Here is a 23,220-nt window from a genome sequence, read left to right as displayed (position 1 = left end):
TGAATCAACATTTCCGCCAAAACAACATGTAAGTGACCAAAAAAGATCTCCAAATTACTGATCCGTATTTTGTGGGTCTATAACTTTGTAGTTTGTGAGTAAAATCAGCTTCTTCATAGCGTCAATGTTACTTACATTTACTTGTATACGATCGAAACTGAATTCGCCTATTTTGTTACCAATATGGGACCAATTAATTAAAAAAAAAAGAATAAAGAAAAGATAATATCAAGTGGTGCAATTGGTTTTCACAAACGCAGACTTGAAAACTAACTTGGTAACAAGATCTTCAACTTGCAAATGCAAATTGCAAAGAGAAAACATTCTGATTGGTTGCAAGGTACAACAGCTTATACTATAAATAGGAGTATCCGTTCTTCATTTCAAGTACACCAAAATCAGAGAGCGCAATGGAGCGTAGAAAGAATAATCCACAGATTGTAGTCTGTGAGATAAATAGTGAGTGTGAGTAATATTGTAGTGATGTGTTTAAAATAAAGAGTGTTATTTCTTTCGAAATTGTAGTAGTCTCTTGATACTATTAAGTTGTAATATTATAGTGAAAATCTTCCTCCCCTCGGGTATTGTATTTTACCCCGTTAAAAGATTTGGTGTCTTTGTTACTCTCTTGTGTTATTGTGATTTATCGTGGATATTATTCCTAGGCGGGATATTATTTTTTTTCCAACAATATGGTATCAGAGCCATGACGAATAATGGTCCGCTGTCTTTTCTGTATCCCCGTCTCACAAAAGATAATTATGAAAAATGGTGTCTACGTATGAAAGTCATTCTTGACTCCCAGGATGTGTGGGAAATCGTAGACAGAGGATATGCAATCGGATAATGAGGAAGCTCTACCTTAAAATGAAAAAGATGTCTTGACAAAGACAAGGAAAAAGGATCAACAAGCCCTCACGCTCATCCACCAATGTTTGGATGATGTCATGTTTGAGAAGGTGGCAGATGCTACCACCTCAAAGGAAGCTTGGGAGATTTTAAAAAAATTCTCTCCAAGGAGTTGACAAGGTGAGGAAGGTAAAACTTCAAACTCTAAGGGCTGATTTTGAAGTTTTAAAAATGAAAGAATCTGAATGCATTTCGGATTATTGTTAAAAAATGAGGGTTGTTGTAAATCAACTAAGAAGATATGGGGAGGACATAGAAGATGTCCGTGTGGTAGAAAAGATCCTCCGCACTTTAACACCTAAATTTGATTTTGTGGTGTGTGCTATTGAAGAGTCTAAAGATTTAGACTCTATGACGGTGGAGCAACTGGAGGGTTCTTTACAGGCCCATGAAGAAAAGATCAAAAGAAGACAAAAAGTGTCATTGGAGCAACTTCTTAAAACTCAGGCATCCTTCAAGGATTATGAAGGTGAAAAAAGCTATCGAGGAAACACACGAGGTCGGGGCTGTGACGGTCATGGAAGAGGAAGAATTAACGGTAATAACTTTAACAATGAAGTTAAAATGCACCAAACATTCAGATATCGTGGTCGTGGACAAAGAGGAGGAAGAGGACGTGGATGCTACCAAGAAAATAATGGACAAAGGTATGAAAAATCAAAAATTAAGTGTTATAATTGTCATAAATTTGGCCATTACTCTTGGGAATGTCGTAGCAATGTTGAAGAAAAAGATAACCTTGTTGACGACAAGAAAGAAGAAGTTGAGTCAACGTTGTTGATGGCACTCAAGGAAGAAGACAGAGATGATTGCAGCTCGTGGTATTTGGACAATGGAGCAAGCAATCATATGTGTGGATGCAAAGAGAAGTTTATAGAGATCAATAAAATGGTGAGAGGTAATGTGGAGATACCTCAAAGATTCAAATCGAAGGGATAGATACAATTCTGATCTCATGTAAAGATGGTAGTCACAAGTTAATTCAAGATGTTTATTATATGCCAAATTAAAAAGTAATATTTTGAGTTTGGGCCAACTTCTTGAAAAGGAATATGACATCCAGATGAAAAATATGCATCTTTGGCTTAGAGATTCAAGTGGAATTCTAATTGCTAAAGTGTATGGCAAGAACTAGATTATTTTCTTTGAATCTTAAGACAATTGATGCAAAGTGTTTGAAGGATAATGTGCAAGATGAATCATGGTGTTGGCACATGCGATTTGGGCACAAGAATTTTGAAGCACTCAAAACAATGGGAGAAAAGAATATGGTACATGGGATACCATCAATCAACCATCCCAATCAATTGTGTGAAGCTTGTCTTCTTGGAAAACATGCAAGGAAGAGTTTTCCAAAGGAGGCCATGTCAAGATCAACCAAACCGCTTCAGCTTGTCCACACTGATGTGTGTGGACCAATCAATCCACCTTCCTTTGGTAAAAGTAAATACTTTCTGCTCTTCATTGATAACTTTAGTAGAAAGACTTGAGTTTATTTCTTGAACCAAAAATCTGAAGCTTTTGCTGCTTTTAAAAATTTCAAAGTACTTGTGGAGAAAGAAAGTGGCTATGAAATTAAAGCTTTAAGGTCCGATAGAGGAGGCGAATTCACTTCAAAAGAATTTAATGACTTCTGTCAATCTCATGGAATTCGTCGCCCTCTAACGGTACCTTATTCACCCCAATAAAATGGAGTTGCAGAGAGAAAGAATTGAACAATTCTTAATATGGCTAGATGTATGTTGAAAGCTAAAAGTATACCCAAGGAATTTTGGGTCGAAGCTGTTTCTTGTGCAGTTTATTTAAACAATAGGTCTCCCACAAGGAATGTTAGAGATCAAACTCCTCAAGAAGCATGGGGTGGAAGAAAGCCAAGTGTCAAGCACTTGAGAATCTTTGGGAGCATAGCCTATGCTCATGTGCCATATCAAGGGAGAGCAAAGCTTGACGATCGAAGTGTCAAGCATTTATTTGTTGGCTATAATACGAGTTCAAAAGGCTACAAATTATACAACCCAAGCAGTGGAAAGGTAGTGGTAAGTCGCGATGTTGAATTTGATGAAGATTTGGCATGGGATTGGAAACCTCAGGAAGAAACTTCATATGATTTTCTTCCATACTTTGGTGATGAAGAAGAACCAGAAACCGTGAAACCTGTGCAAGATACAACTCCACCTCCTTATCCAACCAATGTTGCATCTCCCTCTTCTCAAGAAAGTTCAAATGAATAGCCGCAAAGGACAAGGAGTATTCAAGAGCTCTATGAGGACACAGAAGAAGTTACTAATTTTGATTTTTTATGTTGTCTCTTTGCTGACAGTGAACCAATGAACTTTGATGAAGTTGTTACAAACAAAAGGTGGAGACAAGCCATGGAAGAGGAGATTGAGTCAATATAGAAGAACAACACTTGGGAGTTAACAACTCTTCCCAAGGGTCATCGAGCAATTGGAGTAAAATGGTTATACAAGACAAAGAAGAATGTTGATGGAGATGTGGAGAGATACAAGGCGCGACTTTTGGCTAAAGGCTACAAGCAAAGTCAAGACATTGATTATGAAGAAGTCTATGCACCTGTTGCCCGCATGGAGACGATTCGTTTGCTGATCTCTTTGCCGGCACAAATGAAGTGGAAGATCTATCAACTAGATGTCAAGTCAACCTTCTTGAATGGCTATCTTGAAGAAGAAGTCTATGTTGAACAACCATTGGGCTTCGTGGTCAAAAATCATGAAGATAAAATGTTGCGATTGAAGAAAGCTTTATATGGATTAAAGCAAGCTCCACGAGCATAGAATAGTTGAATCGACGAGTATTTTCAAGATAATAGGTTTACTCGTTGTCTCCATGAATATGTTTTTTACCTTAAAGTTCATACTAATGGAGATATCTTACTTCTTTGTCTTTGTGTTGATGATCTTATTTTCACAGGTAATAACCCAAGTTTGTTTAAAGCTTTTAAGAAAGATATGTCCCGTGAGTTCGAGATGACAGATGTAGGGCTCATGTCATACTACCTGGGCCTAGAAGTGAAGTAGATTTATGATGGAATTTTTATCTCTCAAGAAAGCTATACAAAAGGGATATTGAAGAAGTTCAACATGCTCGATTGCAACCCCGGGAATACAGCGATAGAGAGGGACAAAATTGTCCAAGTTTGATGAAGGAGAAAAAGTGGATCCCACATTTTTCAAAAGTCTTGTGGGAAGTTTGAGGTACTTGACTTGTACTAGGCCAGATATACTCTTTGCAGTTGGAGTAGTAAGTCGCTTCATGGAAGCTCCTACCTCCACTCATTTGAAAGTAACTAGAAGAATTTTTCGTTACCTAAAAGGTACGAATGACTTTGGGCTATTTTATTCTTCTTCTAATGACTTCAACCTTATGGGATTTTGTGATAGTGATTATGCGGGAGATATTGATGATAGAAAAAGTACAACTAATTTTGTATTTTTCTTGGGTAATTCTATTATTTCTTGGAGTTCAAAGAAACAATCAATTGTTACTCTCTCGACTTGTGAAGCTGAATATATAGCAGCAACATCATGTACATGCAATGCTATTTGACTGAAAATATTGTTGAAGGAGCTCAATTTACCATAAATTGAAGCTACAGAGATTTGTATTGACAATAAATCCGTACAGGCACTCGCAAAGAATCCAGTGTATCATGATCGAAACAAGCATATAGATATAAGGTATCACTTCATCAGAGAATGCATTGTCAAGAAGGAAGTCGAACTCAAATATATGAAGTCTCATGATCAAGCTGCGGATATCTTTACAAAGCCTCTCAAGTTTGAAGATTTTCAGAAATTGAGATCAAGACTTGGAATGAAAAAGAAAAATCAAAATTAAGGGAGAAATTTGTGGGACCAATTAACTAAAAAAAAGAATAAAGAAAAGATAATATCAAGCGGTGCAATTGGTTTTCACAAACGCAGACTTGAAAACCAACTTGGTAACAAGATCTGCAACTTGCAAATGCAAATTGCAAAGAGAAAACATTCTGATTGGTTGCAATGTACATCAGCTTATACTATAAATAGGAGCATCCGTTCTTCATTTCAAGTACACCAAAATCAGAGAGCACAATAGAGCGTAGAGAGAGTAATCCACGGATTGTAGTCTATGAGATAAATAGTGAGTGTGAGTAATATTGTAGTGAGGTATTTAAAATAAAGAGTGTTATTTGTTTCGAAGTTGTAGTAGTCTCTTGATACTACTAAGTTCTAATATTATAGTGAAAATATTGCTCCGCTCGGGTATTATATTTTACCCCGTTAAAAGATTTGGTGTCTTTGTTACTCTCTTGTGTTATTGTATTTATCGTAGATATTGTTCCTGGGCGGGATATTTTTTTTTTTCCAACAACCAATCGAGACAGAAATGTGATAGGTTAAAGCACGATCTCGGGTTATATCGAACCAAGGTGCGGAGTTAAATCGTTGAGCCCGTGACCCCGGGACCGAACAAGATCGAGACCAAATAAGATCGAGGGAAATTTGCCGAGCCAAATAACAGTAGACCGAAATATCCGCGATCCATTGGAGATCACGGCGGAAATCTCGGCACGTATCAAGGGGAGGCCGATTAATTAGCAAATCATGAGATTTTATACCTTGTATAGAATTGTATCAAGAGTAGGACACCCCTACTATAATAAAGGGAGTCTGATCATTTGTAATACACATTGTAATAAGGAGCATACACTGTTATTTCTAGCTCTTATCATCTTGTTATTTTGTTCTTACATCAGTTGAGGTATTTCTTGGTCTGAGGGTGATCAAACTCGAAAGCCAAGGCTGTATAATTGTGTGGTTTGAATTTATTTTTCCATCATTAATATCAATATTAATCTATTTTCTTAATTTGTATCAAGTTATATCACATCACATCTATTTTAGACTTTTAATCAAGGCAACTCAGAAATGAAAACTCATGTTGGATAAAATTGAAACTTAGATTCCATCTGTCAGAATTTTGTGGCAAATTACACGAGAATATGGCAAATGTTAGAATTTTGTGACAATTACATAACTTGCAAAATTTTGGCAACTGGAAGAATTCAAGCGAATTACCATAAGACTTACCTAAGAATTTATGACGAAGATTATTTTCTCAAGACTTTCCTTATTACGGTCAAAATTTAATCAGTGACACCAAATAATCCTATTTGCATCATTCTCCCTTTCTTTATCACCCCCTTCATGCAAAGCTACTTTCAGAATTCAAAAGAAGCATTAGTGGACAAAAGTTCAACTCCAACTTTGCATCATATCGCGCGAGTTACGAAAATGATAACTGAAAACAGCTCGGAATTTCAACCTAAAAACTTCACCCTAATTTTAGCAACTAATACTAGTTCTCCATTACAGGCATAATTAAACCCTAGCTAGAACCTTTTGATTTATGACACAAGAAAAATCACTACTATTAAAATTACTAGAAGTTACAGATACTAGAACTATCATTATGATTAGGTGAAAATAATGTCTTCCAAATCTCAGAGAAAGCCTCAACGATCACCCCGTGGTAATGCTTAGCATTTAGTGATAGAAAACACTGCAAAAGTTGCTCCAAATCATTCTTCTCAAACATTTGTTTCTCAAAAATCATTTCCATCATAGACCTTTTGAAATCCTCATATGGATCCTCCGATTTCTTCACGATCGCAAAACTCTCCTTCACTTTCCCATCAACGCTACAGGGTATCAGCTTCTTGAACACAGATAACCTCGGAGGAAGCTCGTTGTCCGATGATGTAGTCGAGACTGACGGCTTTCTACCTGGTTGAGACATAATATAATTAACTAATTCAAAATGTGTTCCCCTTTAAAAAAAAATACGTAATTATTTTTTGAGATTATCACATATTGAAACAAATAAGGAGGTCTTGGTTCGTCACTACAAAAAGAATGGATTATTTGCACCATATGGCCATTTTTAAGCCATTCTTTAAATTTGGTCTACGTTAGTCTAGTGAGATAAATTTGACCTTTAATTTATAAAGAAGTTTGATAAATTTTTCTTCTGTCATGCAAATTTAGCCAAATGGGCAAAATGTAAGACTAAATTTAACTAGTGGCATAAAAAGGGCCATTTGTGTAAATGCACATTAAAATGTACACTTATATTATAGTGATAAGGTAAGCAACTAAAAGTGTGTTGTGTCTGGCATTTTAATCTCTTAAATAAGATGATCACATAAATCATCATGAATTTAAGATTATATATATATATATTGCACTATCAGTAAGCCTTAACCTTCAATTTTACCAAATAATGATTAGTGGAGTTTAACCGGGTAAAGTTTACTTACACATTACTTTATCCAGACCCCACATGGTATGGGAATATATTGGGATGTTGTTGTATAAAATTTTAAAGTCATTAAGCATTACCAATGTTCATGCCCCTCGAAACGCTGCGTTTTGAATGCTTCACCGTCCTCCTCTTGGTGCTGCCAATCGTCCCTTTTTGACGCCTTGTCTTTGTAGTCTCGTATATGGTCTCCAATTGTTGGTTTAAATCCGAGGACGAGTCAGTCGAATACTCCAAACTTCTGCAAGATGATATTAATGTCTCAGCCTCCTCTTCTTCTTCATCCCAAATTTCCCTACTAAAATTCCCATCACTTTCATCAGCAGATGACGTGCTCATGCAAAATCTTGTTTTATTTTTCTTCTTTTGAGTTCGCTGTTTGTTCTTCTCTGTTATGGAATGAGAGGGTGGTGGTAAGGCTAAAACCTCACTGTCAGAATTGTCGGAGACAGAAGAGTTCGAGATTTTCCTATGAGGTTGTTCTGTCTCATCGTCGTTTTTATTAACACCATGCAACTTCTCTTCTTTTTTCCACTTGAATTCTTGTGAACGTGACGACCTGCTATAAAAATAAACATATACACAACAGATTGTAAGAAACTGTGTGGCACGAAACAGACATTGTTTGTATAGTATTTGAAGAACTCTATACAAAGTCAGTTTCAAATTCATTTTTTTTCGGACAGTCTCACAATAAATTCACCGGCTTCATTTCAATTTATGTGACATAATTTAATTAGACATGAAATTTAATCTAAAAATTTAGGTGGTCCTAAACATGTCATCATATTATTTGTACGGCTATAAAACTTTTAAACTTTATAGTCGACACAGCATTTGTGCAGGAAAGTATCCAACAAGACCTAGTTTGGCTTTCATCGGATGCATATGCTTCTCCGTTCCCCCAGCTACACCGGCAGCCGGCGGTTACCAGAGCCGATGACACATGGAGTTTGAAGGAGGAACGATGAGGATGCTGATGGTGATGGGGTATTGAAGGAGGGGGTGGGGTGATTGGCAAATTATTGACGGTACTAGTGATGAGTTGTGTGTTAAGGTTAATGGATGATGATCGGAAGAAGGAAGGGACAGGATCTTGAGGAAGAATGGAAGGGTCTTTGGAACGGCAAGAGGAATGGAAAGAGGAAACAACTTTAGATATTCTAAGCTTGAAACGTTTTTCCATTCTTTTTGTTCTTGTGAAGTCTGTACGATATGGTGGAGGGGACTTTTGCCTTTTACAAACAGAAAATATGGAACTGATTTATGTTTCGAGAATTAATAGCAAACATTCTAAAAGAGAGAAATTGGAGGTTGATGGGTGTTTAGGGAGGGGGGGGGGAGGGGGCAGCGTGAGCCTTTGTTTTTCACCTTTTGACTAGTGAGGAGTGAAGGGGAGTGAAGTTTATAATTGATAGTACTACCATACTACTGTTAATGATGTATAATTGTGGATAGTTTTTTTCGTTACAATAAGGACATTATTTGAACCAATCTTGTAACAGCAAAGGCATATTTGACCTAAACTATTAACGAAGGCAAATTTGGATCATTTCACAAAGTTTAAGAGCAAATTTAAATCTTTTTCCAAATATTAATGTAATTTATTCCTCTTTTTTCCCCTTGACGTCTCCATGGAAGTAAAATTGATCTCATGTTTCACAGCAACCAAAGTGATCAACCTAATTTTACAAACACAGACTAGTCTAACACGGACTGAGATCAGGGGCGAAGCTACTTTGGTTGAAGGGTGGTCAACTGACCACCCTTCGCCGAAATATTATTAGACATATAAGGTAAAATATTACTTGTTATTAATTAAAAACAGATTTTGAACACCCTTGCATAGCCCACTGGCAAAAGGTGTTCAAAATTTGAACACCCTTATTGAATTTCTTGGCTTCGCCACTGACTGAGACTTTGATAAGTTATGCTATTGTGGGTTTTGATGATTTGCCGAACTTTATCGAGGAACTAGATAGGAACCAAATGCAATTAGTTCCTTTGGGCTCGTTGTGTTATGTTTTGATGTCTGGCCAAATGTTCTCGAGGAACCGAATAAGGACCAGATGTGATCAGTTTCCCAGTCGTCGTATAGTCAACCGTAAAACTGTAAAAGTTATCTCACTATACCGACTGGCATTAGTGCAACAGCACAACCGTTGCTGCTAGAGGCCAAACCAAAAGATGTATTGTCTCTATCTATTCTCACATGCTCTCTCTCTCTCTCTCTATATATATATATAACATGATACATGGTTTGACCTAATGCTTGCAAAGCAGAAAATACACATTCTCTCAAGTGTTAGCCGTTACTATTCTCTAGGTTCAATCAAGAACAAAGTTGCTACAAACACAATGACCAGATCCCAACAATGAAGATGTTTTAAGTCCTTAAGTTTGTTGTGTCTTTGTCTTTTGTTCTTTACTTATATTCCTACACTACATTCTAGAAGTACTTTGGTAGGACAATATTCAACCATTGTTGTTTGGTTATGTTGACTAGAGTTAGTCATAGTGTGTTGCTTTATAATAGAGTTGTTACAAAGATCTTGTAATAGAGTTATTGTAAGGGGTGAGGGATTAAGAGTTTAATTACTACTAGATAGCAATAGGTTGTAACATGAAGTTTGCTTAGTTTAGTGGGATCGAAATCTTACTAAGGTAGGTCATGATTTTTAATTCCTTGAGCAGGGAGTTCTCCACGTAAATATCATGTGTCTTTTACTTTCTGCTTATTTACCACGGGAGCAAAGAGAGAGCGTGGTTCTCTATACTGTTTGATTGACTCCTAGTTTCTATCAATTGGTATCGGAGCAGGTTCTTTCTAAAAGGTTAATACCTATAAAGGATCTTCATCATGACTGCTCACCAAACCTCGAGGAAGGACAATCAACCACAAGACCTCCAAGATTCAACAAGTATTATGGATGGTGGAAAACAAGAATGCATGGCTTTATTATGACTGAGGACTCCGAGTTGTGGGACGTGATTTGTGATGGTCCCTTTGTTCCTATAAAAGTTTTTAGAGAGGGAACAAGAACTGTTCCAAAAAGCAAAAAATAAAATACAATGATGTCGACCGTAAAGCTATCTAGAAGAACTTCAAGGCGAAGAAGATTCTTATTTATGGTATTGACCAGATGAGTATAACCGTGTCTCGACATGTGAATCTAACAAGGAAATCTGAGAATCTCTTCAAACTGCCCACGAGGGAACTACTCAGGTAAAATAGTCCCAAATAGATATGTTTACCACTGAATATGAACTTTTTAAGATGATGATAAGTCCATTCAAGAAATGCATACCCGCTTCACTTCCATAATCAATGAGCTCCATTTTCTTGGAGAAATTATTCCAACCAACAAGTTGGTCCAAAAGATTCTCAATGTTCTACCAGGCCCCTGAGAAAGTAAGGTGAATGACATCACTAAAGCCAAGGACCTGCAGAAGCTGACCATTGATGAGCTAATTGGAAATCTCAAAACCTATGAGATGAAAAGAAATAAGGATCTTGAAAGAAGAGATCCCAAGAAGGAGAAGAGCCTGGTTCTAAAGGCTGCCAACAACAACTCAAGCAGTTATAAACCCGACATGCGTAGAAGATTCTAAAAGATGGTTTGAATAAATAGTGGAATTCTGAAGAGTGGAAGTTCAAGCAAGAACTCCAAAGGAAATGATTGTTGTCATAAGTGTGGAAAGCCTGGATACTTTATTAAAGACTATCATTTTCACAAGCAGGATCACTACGAAAACAACATTGATAAGGCGACCAAGAGGAACCCGGTCTCTGACAGGAGGTTCAAAAGAAGAGATGTTGCTGACAACATGGGGAAGCAAGCCTTGACTACCTAAGAAGATCCCTCTAGTGAATCTGAAGGTGAAGATGACCAAGAATATACATTCATGATGGCTGTTGACAATGAATCCTTAGAATATGAACCAATCTTTGTACTCATGGCTAAATCTGATGATGATAAGGATAAGGAGGAAGATGAGGTAAATTTTCTTGATGTTCAAAGAAACTTGAAAACTTACTCTCAAAAGAAATTGATGCCATTAGAAAATGTATTGATTGATGCCCATCATAACCAATTAATGAGAAAAATGCTTTAACTGAAGAAATTGGTGATGTAGAACAATAGAGGAATGATATGGTAGTTTTCATTGTATATTTAAAGGAACAAATGGAAGAAGTAACTAGAGAAAATACCTTGTTGAAAAACCAAATGAAAAAAATGGACGGACACCCTTAAGGAAAAAGAAGTGGCTAGTGAGGTGCAACTTGAGCTTGAGAGCGAGCTTAAGAAAATCAAAACAGATCTTGTTGTTGAGCTAGAAAAGAATAGACAACTTTAGGAGGATCTAAAAAGGGTTTAAATGATCTTGATAAGTCACTCAACTAGACATGGTCCTCTTATATAATAACATCTGTGTATAAGAGTAATGGTGGAGGCAATCAAAGAATAGGGTTCCAAAAGTCCAAAACCCCTTATAATTACCATAACAAGTACGTAATTATGGCTAATATTTGGTTGTGCACTCATTATGATCAGACTAGCCATTACAAGGATTCATGTAAAGATAAAATTCAATCTCTGCAGAAAAACAAAAAAATTGTTGAAAAGAAACCTACTATTGAGGAACCTGGTTCTATGAAAAGAAAGTATGTGCTGCTTACATGGGCTAAAAGAAGTTTGATTCACATGTTCTATCATTATAAGAGATCTAAGCTAGCTTGAGTTCCTAAGTCTAACCAGTAATTTTATCTGCAGGATGGAGTGAGAGGAGGTAGTAAAAAAATGGTATATAGATAGTGGCTACTCGAAGCATATAACTGGAAGAATGGATGATTTTCTCTCACTCAAGACCTTCCAAGGTGGGAGTATATCCTTTGAAAATGATAAGAATGGATATATATTCTTGGTGTTGGCAAAATTGATAAAACACTCTCCCATGCAATTGAGAATGTGTACTATGTGAATGGCTTGAAATATAGCTTGTAGAGTGTGTCTCAAATCTGTGATAAAGGAAATAAAGTGAAGTTCTTGTCCAAATCTTGCATTGTCACCGATCTCAAATCTGGTGAAGTAGTGTTGATAGACAAAAGGTTTAAGAACACTTATGTTGTAGATTTTGATTCACTAAATGATGGTGATTTAACCTGCCTAAGTACCATTGATGATGATGCTAATTTATGGCACAGACGACTGAGGCATATAAGTTTTTCTCTGCTGAAGAAGTTGGTTAAGAAGGACCTGGTTCGTGGCTACCAAAGTCAAAGTTCAAGGATCACAAGGTGTGTGATGCTTGTGTAGAAAAGAAGCAGGTCAGGTCTTCTTTTAAACCAAAGAAAGAAGTGAGCACCTTAATGCCACTTGATCTTCTTCATATGGATCTTTGTGGACTTATAAGGATTCCAAGTAGAGGAGGAAAGAAGTACATCTTTGTGATTGTTAATGACTATTTTATATTCACTTGGACATTGTTTCTATGGACCAAGGATGAAACATTTCCAACGTTCATTGCATTTGTGAAGCAGATTCAGGTGAAACTAGAAAATTACATTGTGAATATCAGATCCAATCATGGCACTAAATTTAACAATACCAGGTTCGATGAATTTTGTGCTGAAAATGGTATAAGTCACAATTTTTCTACTCCCAGAACACCTCAGCAAAATGGTGTTGTAGAGAGGAAAAATGGGACTCTTGAAGATATGACTAGAATAATATTGATCGACAGTGGTGTGCCTAAAATTTTTTGGGCTGAAGCAGCCAACACTGCATGTTACTTGATTAAAAGGTGCATGATCAGGTCCCTGCTTGAGAATACTCCCACTGCTCAATGGGAGAAAACCTAAGTTGACTTGCCTGCGAGCCTTTGGATACAAATATTTCATTCTTAATAATGGTAAGGAGGCTTTGGAAAAAATTGATGCAAAAAGTGATGGGAGATTTTTTCTTGGTTACTCATCTGAAAGCGAGGCATACAAAGTCTAAACAAAAGAATCCAATGTGTCGAAGAAAGTGTGCATGTGATCTTTGATGAATCCCATGAATCAAATGGGGAAGAGTCACATAACAAGAAAGATGAAGATGGAGAATTTTCAAAATTTTCTAGTGAAGCTGTAGATATTTCTAGTGAAGACTAATTTGATGAGTCAAGTCAAGTAGAAAGATGAAGAAGATGTAGTAGAATCTCCAGAAGGTACAGAGGAACATGGTCCCTCTATTACCTCAACTGAAGCTGAACATAGGGTTGTTAATATTGTATCAGGTGTCACACCTCCTTTTTCCGCCCTCGCGGGGGTACAGGAGTTTTTTCCAGTTAAAGGACAGTCGAAACGGGATTTATTTCTTTATTTCAGAGTCGCCAAACAAAAATGGGAGACAGAGCTATCACACCTCCTTTTTCCGCCCCCGCGGGGGTCGTAGGGAGTTTTTTCCAATTAAAGGACAATCGAAACGGAATTTATTTAGTTATTTCAGAGTCGCCACTTGGGAGATTTAGGGTGTCCCACGTCACCAATTTTAATCCTGAATCGAGGAAAAGAATGACTCTGTTTAACAGTCTGCGCACCAGAAATCCGGATAAGGAATTCTGTTAACCCGGGAAAAGGTGTTAGGCATTCCCGAGTTCCGTGATTCTAGCACGGTCGCTCAACTGTTATATTCGGCTTGATTATCTGATTTTATACAAATATGAACTTATGTACAAATTTTATCTTTTTAGCCGCTTTTATTATTCTTTTTATTTATTGTTATTATTTTACGAAAAATTGCAACATTGTGAAAACGTATTTCAAATCACGTCGCAATCAATGCACCCGTGGTTATCGACACATTTCGACTCCGTTGAGATTTAGATTTGGGTTACATAAATGCACACCCGTATTTAAGGAAATAACATTATTAAATACGCGCCTAGAGCGACTAGCGTGTCATTATTTTGGGTAGGGCCGTGAAATTTGCTAAAACGGCTCCTCCCTAATTCTAAGCAATTAACTGTACATTTATTGAGGGCCCCGAAATCTATACATTCCATTAAGCGAGGCTCATCTCATTTATTTTAAATGGACAAATCTTAAAGCGACTACATTTTTTCTATAAAAATTAGTCTCTAAAATAAAGAAAGAAAATCCTAATTAATTACTAGCTTTTATTATTTTAAGAAAACATGACATGCTAATTGCTTGATTAATACAAATATTGATGAAAAAGGAATTTTACTCTTAATTTCGAAATTATAAATAAAATAAAAATTCAACAACTAATATTCAAAATAAACAAATATAGCTAGATTAAAACTCAGCATTGTTATTTTTTTAAAAAAAATATTATTGAGATTAATTATTCACAATCATTTGAAACTAGATTTAACCATAATTACTAAAGCTTATTAGAAAGTTTATTAGACTTAAACGTTCTTCTAATCTTGCTTAAGCTCAAGTCATGGCCTTAATGCCTAATTTACGATGTTTAATTTAAATTCGTGTTTTAGCTAAATTTAGCTACTTGTTCATGATCAACCTATAATCTTGAAGCCTTCATAACTAGTGAATTAACCTGTTTTGCCGAACTGATTTATTACAGACTAACTTATGATATTATTTTCTTATTCCAGCTATTATTTAGTAATTCATGAAATAGCTTAAATACAATCAACAAAAGGAACAAAAAAAAACGAAATTAAAACTTCAAATTTTCATTCTTCATATGTATTCATGCTTCATATTTCGGATTACAATAACCAGCTTTTCAGTTGTGTACCTGATATTGGAAGCAAAAGAAAATGAATATGAGAATCAGCAGCAGCAGTAAAATCAGTACAACACAGCAACAATAGCCCAGCAACAGTAACAACCCAATAATAGACCGGTGGAGTAGTAATCCCAAAAAAAAAAAAAAAACTTCCCGCTTTTATGAAACAACAATTAATTCTGATTTCAAACAACAAAAGAAAGCAGAATATTTTTTTAGTTTTTTTTTTTTGAAAGCTTAAATATTTTTCGGAATTTTCTATCTCTTAAATGTTCAGCCCTTTTCTCTCTCTTATTTTCAGATTTGTTTCTCTCTCCCGTTTTTTTCTGTCTATCTCTGTCTGTGTATCTTTTCTTCTCTTTTTCTTGTGTTCAAATATTTTATATCAAACCGGGTCGACCCAGTCCAGTACCAACAATCCAACTCCCCCTCTTCATTTTCATTTTTTTATTTTTTACAAAACAAAAAATAAAAAACCCTAAAACTATACTAACTAATCCCCCCCCTCCTTTCTCTTCATCTTCCCCAAAGCTCAACCTTCCAACCATGGATGCCCCTCTCTCATGCCTTCACCACGCACACACATACACACCTAGTCGTCGCCTCCGAGCAGCCATGGCTGCTGTCTCATCTTCTTCATCAAGCTCGTCCATGGCGGACATTGCTTTTGCTTTATCTTCCCCGACCAAACGTCGCTCCACCACTGCTGCTGCGTTCCTTGTCGTCAACACAGCCGGACGACCACCAGTTTTCGTCGACGTCCAGCTCCACAGTCGACGACGCCGAAGACGACCACGAACGGACGACCAAAGAAGGTGGTCGTTTGGCATCGTTTAAAAATGAAATAATGGCAGCCCGTCACAAGCAGAAGGCAGCAGCAGGCTGATCGACGCAGCTGGAAGGAAGCAGCAGTGATATGGCTGAAGAAGAAGCAGCGTGAAGCAGCAGCACGAAGAGAAAAGACGCAGCAATAGCTGCTCGGCAACGCCGTAATGCCGCAGCAAGCGCAACCATGGGTGGTCGGAGAAGATGGAGTTCGTTGGAGCTTCTGGTCGTCGACTGTGGAGCTGGACGTCGACGAAAACTGGTGGTCGTCCGGCTGTGTTGACGACAAGGAAAAGGAATTTTACTCTTAATTTCGAAATTATAAATAAAATAAAAATTCAACAACTAATATTCAAAATAAACAAATATAGCTAGATTAAAACTCAGCATTGTTAATTTTTTTTAAAAAAAAATATTATTGAGATTAATTATTCACAATCATTTGAAACTAGATTTAACCATAATTACTAAAGCTTATTAGAAAGTTTATTAGACTTAAACGTTCTTCTAATCTTGCTTAAGCTCAAGTCATGCCTTAATGCCTAATTTACGATGTTTAATTTAAATTCATGTTTTAACTAAATTTAGCTACTTGTTCATGATCAACCTACAATCTTGAAGCCTTCATAGCTAGTGAATTAACCTGTTTTGCCGAACTGATTTATTACAGACCTGTGGCTTGAAATTGAAGAAGAGGCCCAATTCCGACTTTCTTTATATTTTCGCTCTCTTTTCTTCTTTTATTTTTCTAAAACTAAATTATAAAAATACTTAAACTATTATTAAGAACTAAATTAAGTTATAAAAGCGCAAATTAACTCCCAATAACAATTAACGCACAATTAAGTAATAATTAAGCATAAAATTGTATATTTGGACATTAAATGCTAAAAATGCAAACGATGCCTATTTTTGTAATTTTAATTTTTGTAAAACAAATTTAATTACTAACAATTGTAGAATTAAATCCTACATGCAAAAATGCGACATTTTTTGTATTTTTATTAATTTAGCAAATAAACAACGCACAGACAAATATAAATAATTATTCAAAATATCACAAAATTGCACACCAAAGAAAAATCATTTTATTTTTGAATTTTTGGGAGTAATTCTCATATTGGGCAAAAATCACGTGCTTACATCAGGTACTCTTGATACAGGACAAAAGAGTGGAAGTCATACTTCTGTTGATGTCAATGATGGTTCAAATATGGAGGAACCTGGTGCTTCAAATCTTTAAGTTCAAGTATCTAACTGGAAGCACAAGAGCTCGCATCCCCTTCAAAATATGATCACACTATTAGATTCTAGTATTCAAACTAGATCTAAGGCAAGGAACATGTTTTCTCAGCCGTCCTATCTAAAATCGAGCCTAAAAATATCAAAGAAGCATTGAAAGATGCTGACTAGATAGCTATTATGCAAGAAGAACTACATCAGTTTGAGAGAAACAAAATGTGGCACCTGGTCCCTTGACCTTCACAGAGAACAGTGATTGGAACCAGGTGGATGTTCAGGAACAAGCTTGATGAATTTAGAAACACAATAAGAAATAAAGCATGTCTGTTGGTTCAGTGATACAACCTAACAAAAGTGATCGACTATGATAAGACCTTTGCTCATGTTTCTTAGAAGCAATCAGGATTCTTATTGCTTTTGCATCTCATATGGAATTCACATTATTCCAAATATATGCTAAAAGTGTCTTTCTAAATGGATATCTGAAGGAGGAAGTATTTGTCAAGCAACCTCCTGGCTTTGAAAGTCATGAGCATCCTGAGCATGTATTCAAGCTTGGCCAGGCTCTATATGATTTGAAGCAAGTCACTCGAGCATGGTATGAGAAATTGTCAAAATTTATTCTTGAAAATGGCTTTACTAAAGGGTAAATTGACAATACTTTATTTCTGAAGAAAAGAGGTAGAAACATGTTGATTGTGCAAGTCTATATTGATGATATCATCTTTGGTGAAACAAATGATTCTCTTTGTGAGGAGTTTGCAAAGCTCATGGGAAGTGAATTCGAGATGAGTGTGATAGGTGAGCTAAATTTCTTCCTTGTGTTGCAAGTGAAGCAAACCTCAAAGGGAACCATAATCAGTCAACGGAAGTAAATCAAGGAGCTGCTGAAAAGATTTGAGATTAAAAATTCTAAGACCATTGATATACATATTTCCACTGTTACTCGATTAGACATAGCAGAACCCGGTTCTTCTGTCAATGAAACTATGTATGGGGATATCATTGGATCTTTTTTGTACTTGACTGGTAGCAGACATGATATTATCTTTAGTATTGGGTTGTGTGCTAGGTTCCAGTCAAGCCCAAAGAATATCATTTGAAGGCTGCCAAAATAATTCTGAGGTATCTCAAGGAATCGAAAGGACTTGGTCCTCTTCTATCCCTCAGGAGATAATTTTGACTTGAGTGGATATGCTAATGTTGATTATGTTGGATATCTGGTGGATAGAAAGAGTACATTTGAAATGACATATTTTCTAGGGTCATGCTTGATATCATAGGGTACAAAGAAACAAAACTTTGTGGCTCTTTCTACTGCTGAAGCTGAGTATGTGACTGCTGCTTCTTGTTATGCACAACTGTTATGGATCAAGCAATAGCTTGAGTATTTTGGTGTATTTACTGATTGTGTTCCCTTATTGTGCGATAATATAAGTGCTCTTAACATGGAAAGCAACCCGGTGCAGCACAAAGGACAAAGCATATTGATGTGAGACATTATTTCTAGATAGACAATGTAGAAAAAAGTCTAATTTGTATAAAGTTCTGCAAGACGAAGGACCAAGTAGCAGATATCTTTACCAAGGCACTGAGTAGGGAACACTTTGAAAGAAATTGTCTGGACTTGGGCTTGATCAAGCTCAACTAAGGACCAGTTCTCTAATGTATGGCTATGTTAATAAGGATAGGTACAATGCTAAAAAAGTAATTTTTGGCGACATCTAACTTAAATCTATATTGTTACAGGTATACACACATGTCACTCTCAAGATAAAACAAGTAAGAGTGACATTGCACATCTAGAAGCTTTTGCTTACATTTTCAAAAAACATTAAGGAACCTGGTTCATGTGACTCATGTTACTAGTCTCTTCAATGCTTATATTCTTTTTAAGCTGCTGGAGTGCTATGTTATTATTTTATTCCCGCCTCTCTCCTAATTTTTGAAGTCCAAAACGTTACATCTTTTTGAACCAACCTGTTGCCCCAGTTTCTCTCACACCCAATTGTAACCAGTCCCCTTTATTCTTTATAAGCCTAACATGTTGCCTCTCTCTTCACTTAAACTCAGAAAATTTCCTCTCTCTCTCTCTCTCTCTTTCTCTTTCCCCCCTTCCAAACTCTTCTCCTCATATCTTCCTAGCAAAACTCAACCATGCCTCAACAAGAATCCAAATCTCCAAATATGTCAGAAGAAAAGACAATCCTATCACCTTCTAAAGTACTATCCCCATCAGAATCTGAGCCTATCAATTCACCCACAAAAGCCTTATTTTTTTTTACAGAAACCAACCCTACTGCCACTCCCTCTAAACTCTCTATTTTTGGTCCTCAACGAAGCCGGAAAAATCAAAGCCTTAAAAAGTTTGTATCATTACCCTCTCCTTTTGTTCCAACTGACAAGCTTGACTTTGAGCAAACAGTGACAGTGTTTCTATTTCTTCAAAACACAAAGTAAATTGTAGATGAAGATGATGGTACCGAATTGACTAGTCAAACTGTTGCGGCTAAGGAAGTAAGGTTGGAGGAACAAGTGATTTTTGGTGCTGCTTTGGAAATGCAAGCATCTGAAGGGAGATGGCACTAAGGCTATTGAGGGAGATGTTCAAGAGAACCCTACAAAATCAGGTAATCTTCCTTTTCTTCCTACTGATAAAGGGATAGAAGACACATATGTGGCGTTTGAGGGAAATTTATGTGAGAAGGAACATGGTCGGCCGAATATTCTTGAAAGTAAAGCTGATATTATGGCTGGTTTGGTTGAAGCATTAAGGGTGAGTGGTAGTTCTGAAGGAATCAGGGGAAACTTTAGAGTCAGGGGAACTGTGAGCCAGGGGGAACTGATGACTCAGCGTAAAATAGGGGAACCAACTGAGGGACCTCATCCCCTACCCAGGTAGAGTTTGAGTCGTTTGTACTAAGAACTACTCCCACATGGGATGAGACACCAGATTCCTCGAGGCCTAACCTAGATAGTACTAAAATGCCCTAGTTCATGTCCCTCATTCCTGTCCCTCTGGAAGTTGTGTATCCTAAGATGGAACTTGGTTCTGCCAGTCATTCTCATGAAACTGATGATGTTGATTTTGACGATAATGTTGTGTTGAGCTTTATAGCTGCAAGGGCTTGTTCCCAGAGAAAGAAAAATGTTGCTTACAATCCCCCACTATAAGGCAGCAGAGAAAAGTTGTACTTGATAGTGCATTAAAGGCAAGAAAGAGAAGAAGAAAAAAAAGTCTAGTGAAGAGTAGGTTGGTGGATAAGGAGGAAGTGCCACCTATAAATGTGATGGACATTGATGATGAGGAGGCTTGGAAGGAAGCACCGCTTCTTGTAAAAAAGAATTCCAATAAGAGTGTTGTTGTTAAGGGAAAGGGAAAAGTGCATGAGAAGGAGATTCCGAGTGAAGAAGATGAGGATGTGGAGAAGGAAAAAGGGGAGAAAAGGCCCCTTAGAAAGAGAAAGTGAGTAAAAGCGATGAACGTGTTTCCTCTAAAAGGCCAAAGGTGGAGTTGTCAGAGTTGGAGAGAAAGGTAACTCTCAAAACTCAAACGGTGTTGCTAGGTTTAGTCTTTGACCCTGCAATTGCTGAGCAGACAGAAAAAAGGAGCTTGTAGATATTGTAGAGTTTCAAAAGTGGAGTCATCTCTTTACACTCCCAAGTCCAAAGGTGTATGAGGATGAGGTGAGGAGTTTCTATGTTGGTCTATCTATTGTGGATAAGGATACGTTGTGCTTGAATGTTAATAGGAAGGAGTTTGTCCTGGATGAAGCAACACTTGGGGGAATCCTTGGAGTGCCCAAAAATGGGCTGGGAACAGTTAAGGGAACTGCATCCTCTACTTTCAAGAAGCTGATTATGAAAAGGGAGGACACTTTATTAGGAGAACTGGGGTATAAAGAAAAAGTTAAGCCAGAATATAATCTTATGTTCGAAATGGTGAACAAAGTGTTGTTGACTCGGTCTAAGAGGAGATCCATTGCTTCCATAGCTGACCTGGTTCTCATTGAGGCACTGGCTTCCTACACATCTATCAGCCTTCCCGGACTCACGATTGAGCATATAATGAAAGTGGAAAACATTAGGGATGGCAAGCATGGTCTTCCGTATGGGTTCTCCCCATATGAGTTTTTGAGCACTTTAATGTCCCGTTGGGGAAAGTAATTGTGGGGACCAGGAAACAGATGTTTACCATGAGCACATTAGAAGAATGTGAATGTGTTCCGAAGAAAAAGGAGTGGGAAACAATTCAACCATCTCTAATCCGATTGAGTCTCAAGAGACAACAACTGCAGAGATTTAGGGTCTACATGCTGAGAATGCTATCTTGAGGTCCAAGATAGACTCAGAAAAGCACGGAACCTGGTTCCAATGCTCCCCTGGCATAGGAGAATTCTTGGTTGAAAACTGAGAATGAAAGGTTGAGGAAACGGGCCGAGGACATGAAAGAGCATATGATCAGGAATGCGAATGAAAGAATGGACAAGCTCTTCAAGACCTTTGCTCCTTAATTCTTTTTCTCCTACCCAGTGATCCCTATCTTAATCCCTCTGCAATCACATCCACATATCATCCTCTTTTAATGTTGTTTGTTTAATGACTTTGGCATTTTGGTCGTTTAAAACTATAATATTGGTATTGCTGATATTTTTGCACTTTATTTAATTTTTATTTTCTATGGGCAATTACAATATGTTTTGTGCAATGTTACTATCTTGTGTTTTTGTTATTTTTCATGTTGTGTATACATAAGTGGCATGAGTTAATATTGCTGAACTTCTTTTTCCTTGTGCTAATTTTGTTACTCTTTTCAATGACTCCAAAATGGGGAAGATAATTGAGACGGAGGACCAGATGTTCTCAAGGAACCAGAAAAGGGACCAGATGTGATTAGCTCCTCAACCGTCATACAGTCAATCCTACAGTTGTAAAAGCTATCTCACTGTATCGACTGCCAGCAGTGCAGCGGCACAGCTGCTGCTGTTAGAGGCCAAACCAAAAGATGTATTGTCTCAATCTATTCTCACATGCTCTCTCATATATATAAAATATGATACATGGTTTGACCTAACACTTGCAAATCTTAAAATACACATTCTTGCAAGTGCTAGCCGCCACTATCCTCCGGGTGCAATCAAGAACAAAGTTGCTACAATCACAAGGACCAAATCCCAAAATTGAAGATGTCTTAAGTCCTTAAGTTTGTTATGTCTTTGTCTTTTGTTCTTTACTTGTATTCTGATACTACTTTCGAGAAGTGCTTTGGTAGTACAATATTCAACCATTGTTGTTTAGTTGTGTTGACTAAAGTTGGTCATAGTGTGTTGCTTTGTAATAGAGTTTTTACAAAGAGCTTGAAATATAGTTATTGTAAGGGGTGAGAGATTAAGAGTTTAATTCCTAGATTACAATAGGTTGTAATATGAAGATTGCTCCATTTAGTAAAGTTGAAATCCAACTAGGGTAGGTCATAATTTTTAATCCCTTGAGCACGTAATTTTTCACATATATATTGTGTGTCTTTTACTTTCTGCTTATTTACTGTGGGAATAGATAGAAAACCTGTCTCTCTATACTGCTTGATGGACTCCTAGTTTCCATCTTACTTTAATGGTAGAGTACCTTCACTACTAATCAATATGTTGGAGATTTGAGTTATAAAAAAATTAAACTGGGATAGTGTTTGTTTCCCTTAGAGGAGTGGGAGTAAATGAAAAAGAAAAAGAACAAGAAAACGAGAAATCACAAACGCCCACCAGCATAAGTAACCATCACCAAACCACCTAGACAAAAGAAAGAATTTAATCCAAAAAAAAAAAAGTAGTTTGGTGCATAAGGCATTTTTGCGTTTATGCAAGGCTCTAGGAAGGATCGCACCCAAGGGGTGTGATATAGATAGTCTACCCTAATGTGAGTATTAGTGGTCACTTCCACGGCTCAAACTCATAATTTATAAATCACATAGAAATAAGTTTACCACGGCTTCAAGGTTCTGACTTCAAAAAAAAAAAAGTATTTAATAAGGGGTGGAGAGAAAAACAGATTCCCAAAATTAACAACAATCTGGTGGACAGGTGAGGATTGTTGATAAAAGCATATGGGACAGGAAAAAGTAACCATTTGTCTCTCATCATATAGCCATTTGGGATGAAAG

The 23,220-nt window shown here is 36.9% G+C and overlaps 2 protein-coding genes across 2 annotated transcripts; one reads left to right on the top strand and one right to left on the bottom strand.

The window, feature by feature from the left end:
* Nucleotides 1-1,119: 1,119 nt before the first annotated feature.
* On the top strand, nt 1,120-2,399 carry LOC138878557 (uncharacterized). The gene is made up of 2 exons (XM_070158246.1): nt 1,120-1,800; nt 2,067-2,399. Exons 1-2 carry the CDS (start codon nt 1,120-1,122, stop codon nt 2,397-2,399), a joined length of 1,014 nt encoding a protein of 337 aa, XP_070014347.1.
* A 3,778-nt stretch (nt 2,400-6,177) lies between these two features.
* On the bottom strand, nt 6,178-8,469 carry LOC104212760 (transcription repressor OFP7-like). The gene is made up of 3 exons (XM_009762114.2): nt 8,097-8,469; nt 7,314-7,792; nt 6,178-6,698 (listed from the first exon to the last, which is right to left on the bottom strand). Exons 1-3 carry the CDS (start codon nt 8,417-8,419, stop codon nt 6,355-6,357), a joined length of 1,146 nt encoding a protein of 381 aa, XP_009760416.1. The 5' UTR covers nt 8,420-8,469; the 3' UTR covers nt 6,178-6,354.
* Nucleotides 8,470-23,220: the final 14,751 nt, after the last annotated feature.

The sequence above is a fragment of the Nicotiana sylvestris genome, chromosome 9 (genome assembly GCF_000393655.2).
Source record: "Nicotiana sylvestris chromosome 9, ASM39365v2, whole genome shotgun sequence".
NCBI classification, from domain to species: Eukaryota; Viridiplantae; Streptophyta; class Magnoliopsida; order Solanales; family Solanaceae; genus Nicotiana; species Nicotiana sylvestris.
This window is presented reverse-complemented; position numbering and strand designations above follow the sequence as displayed.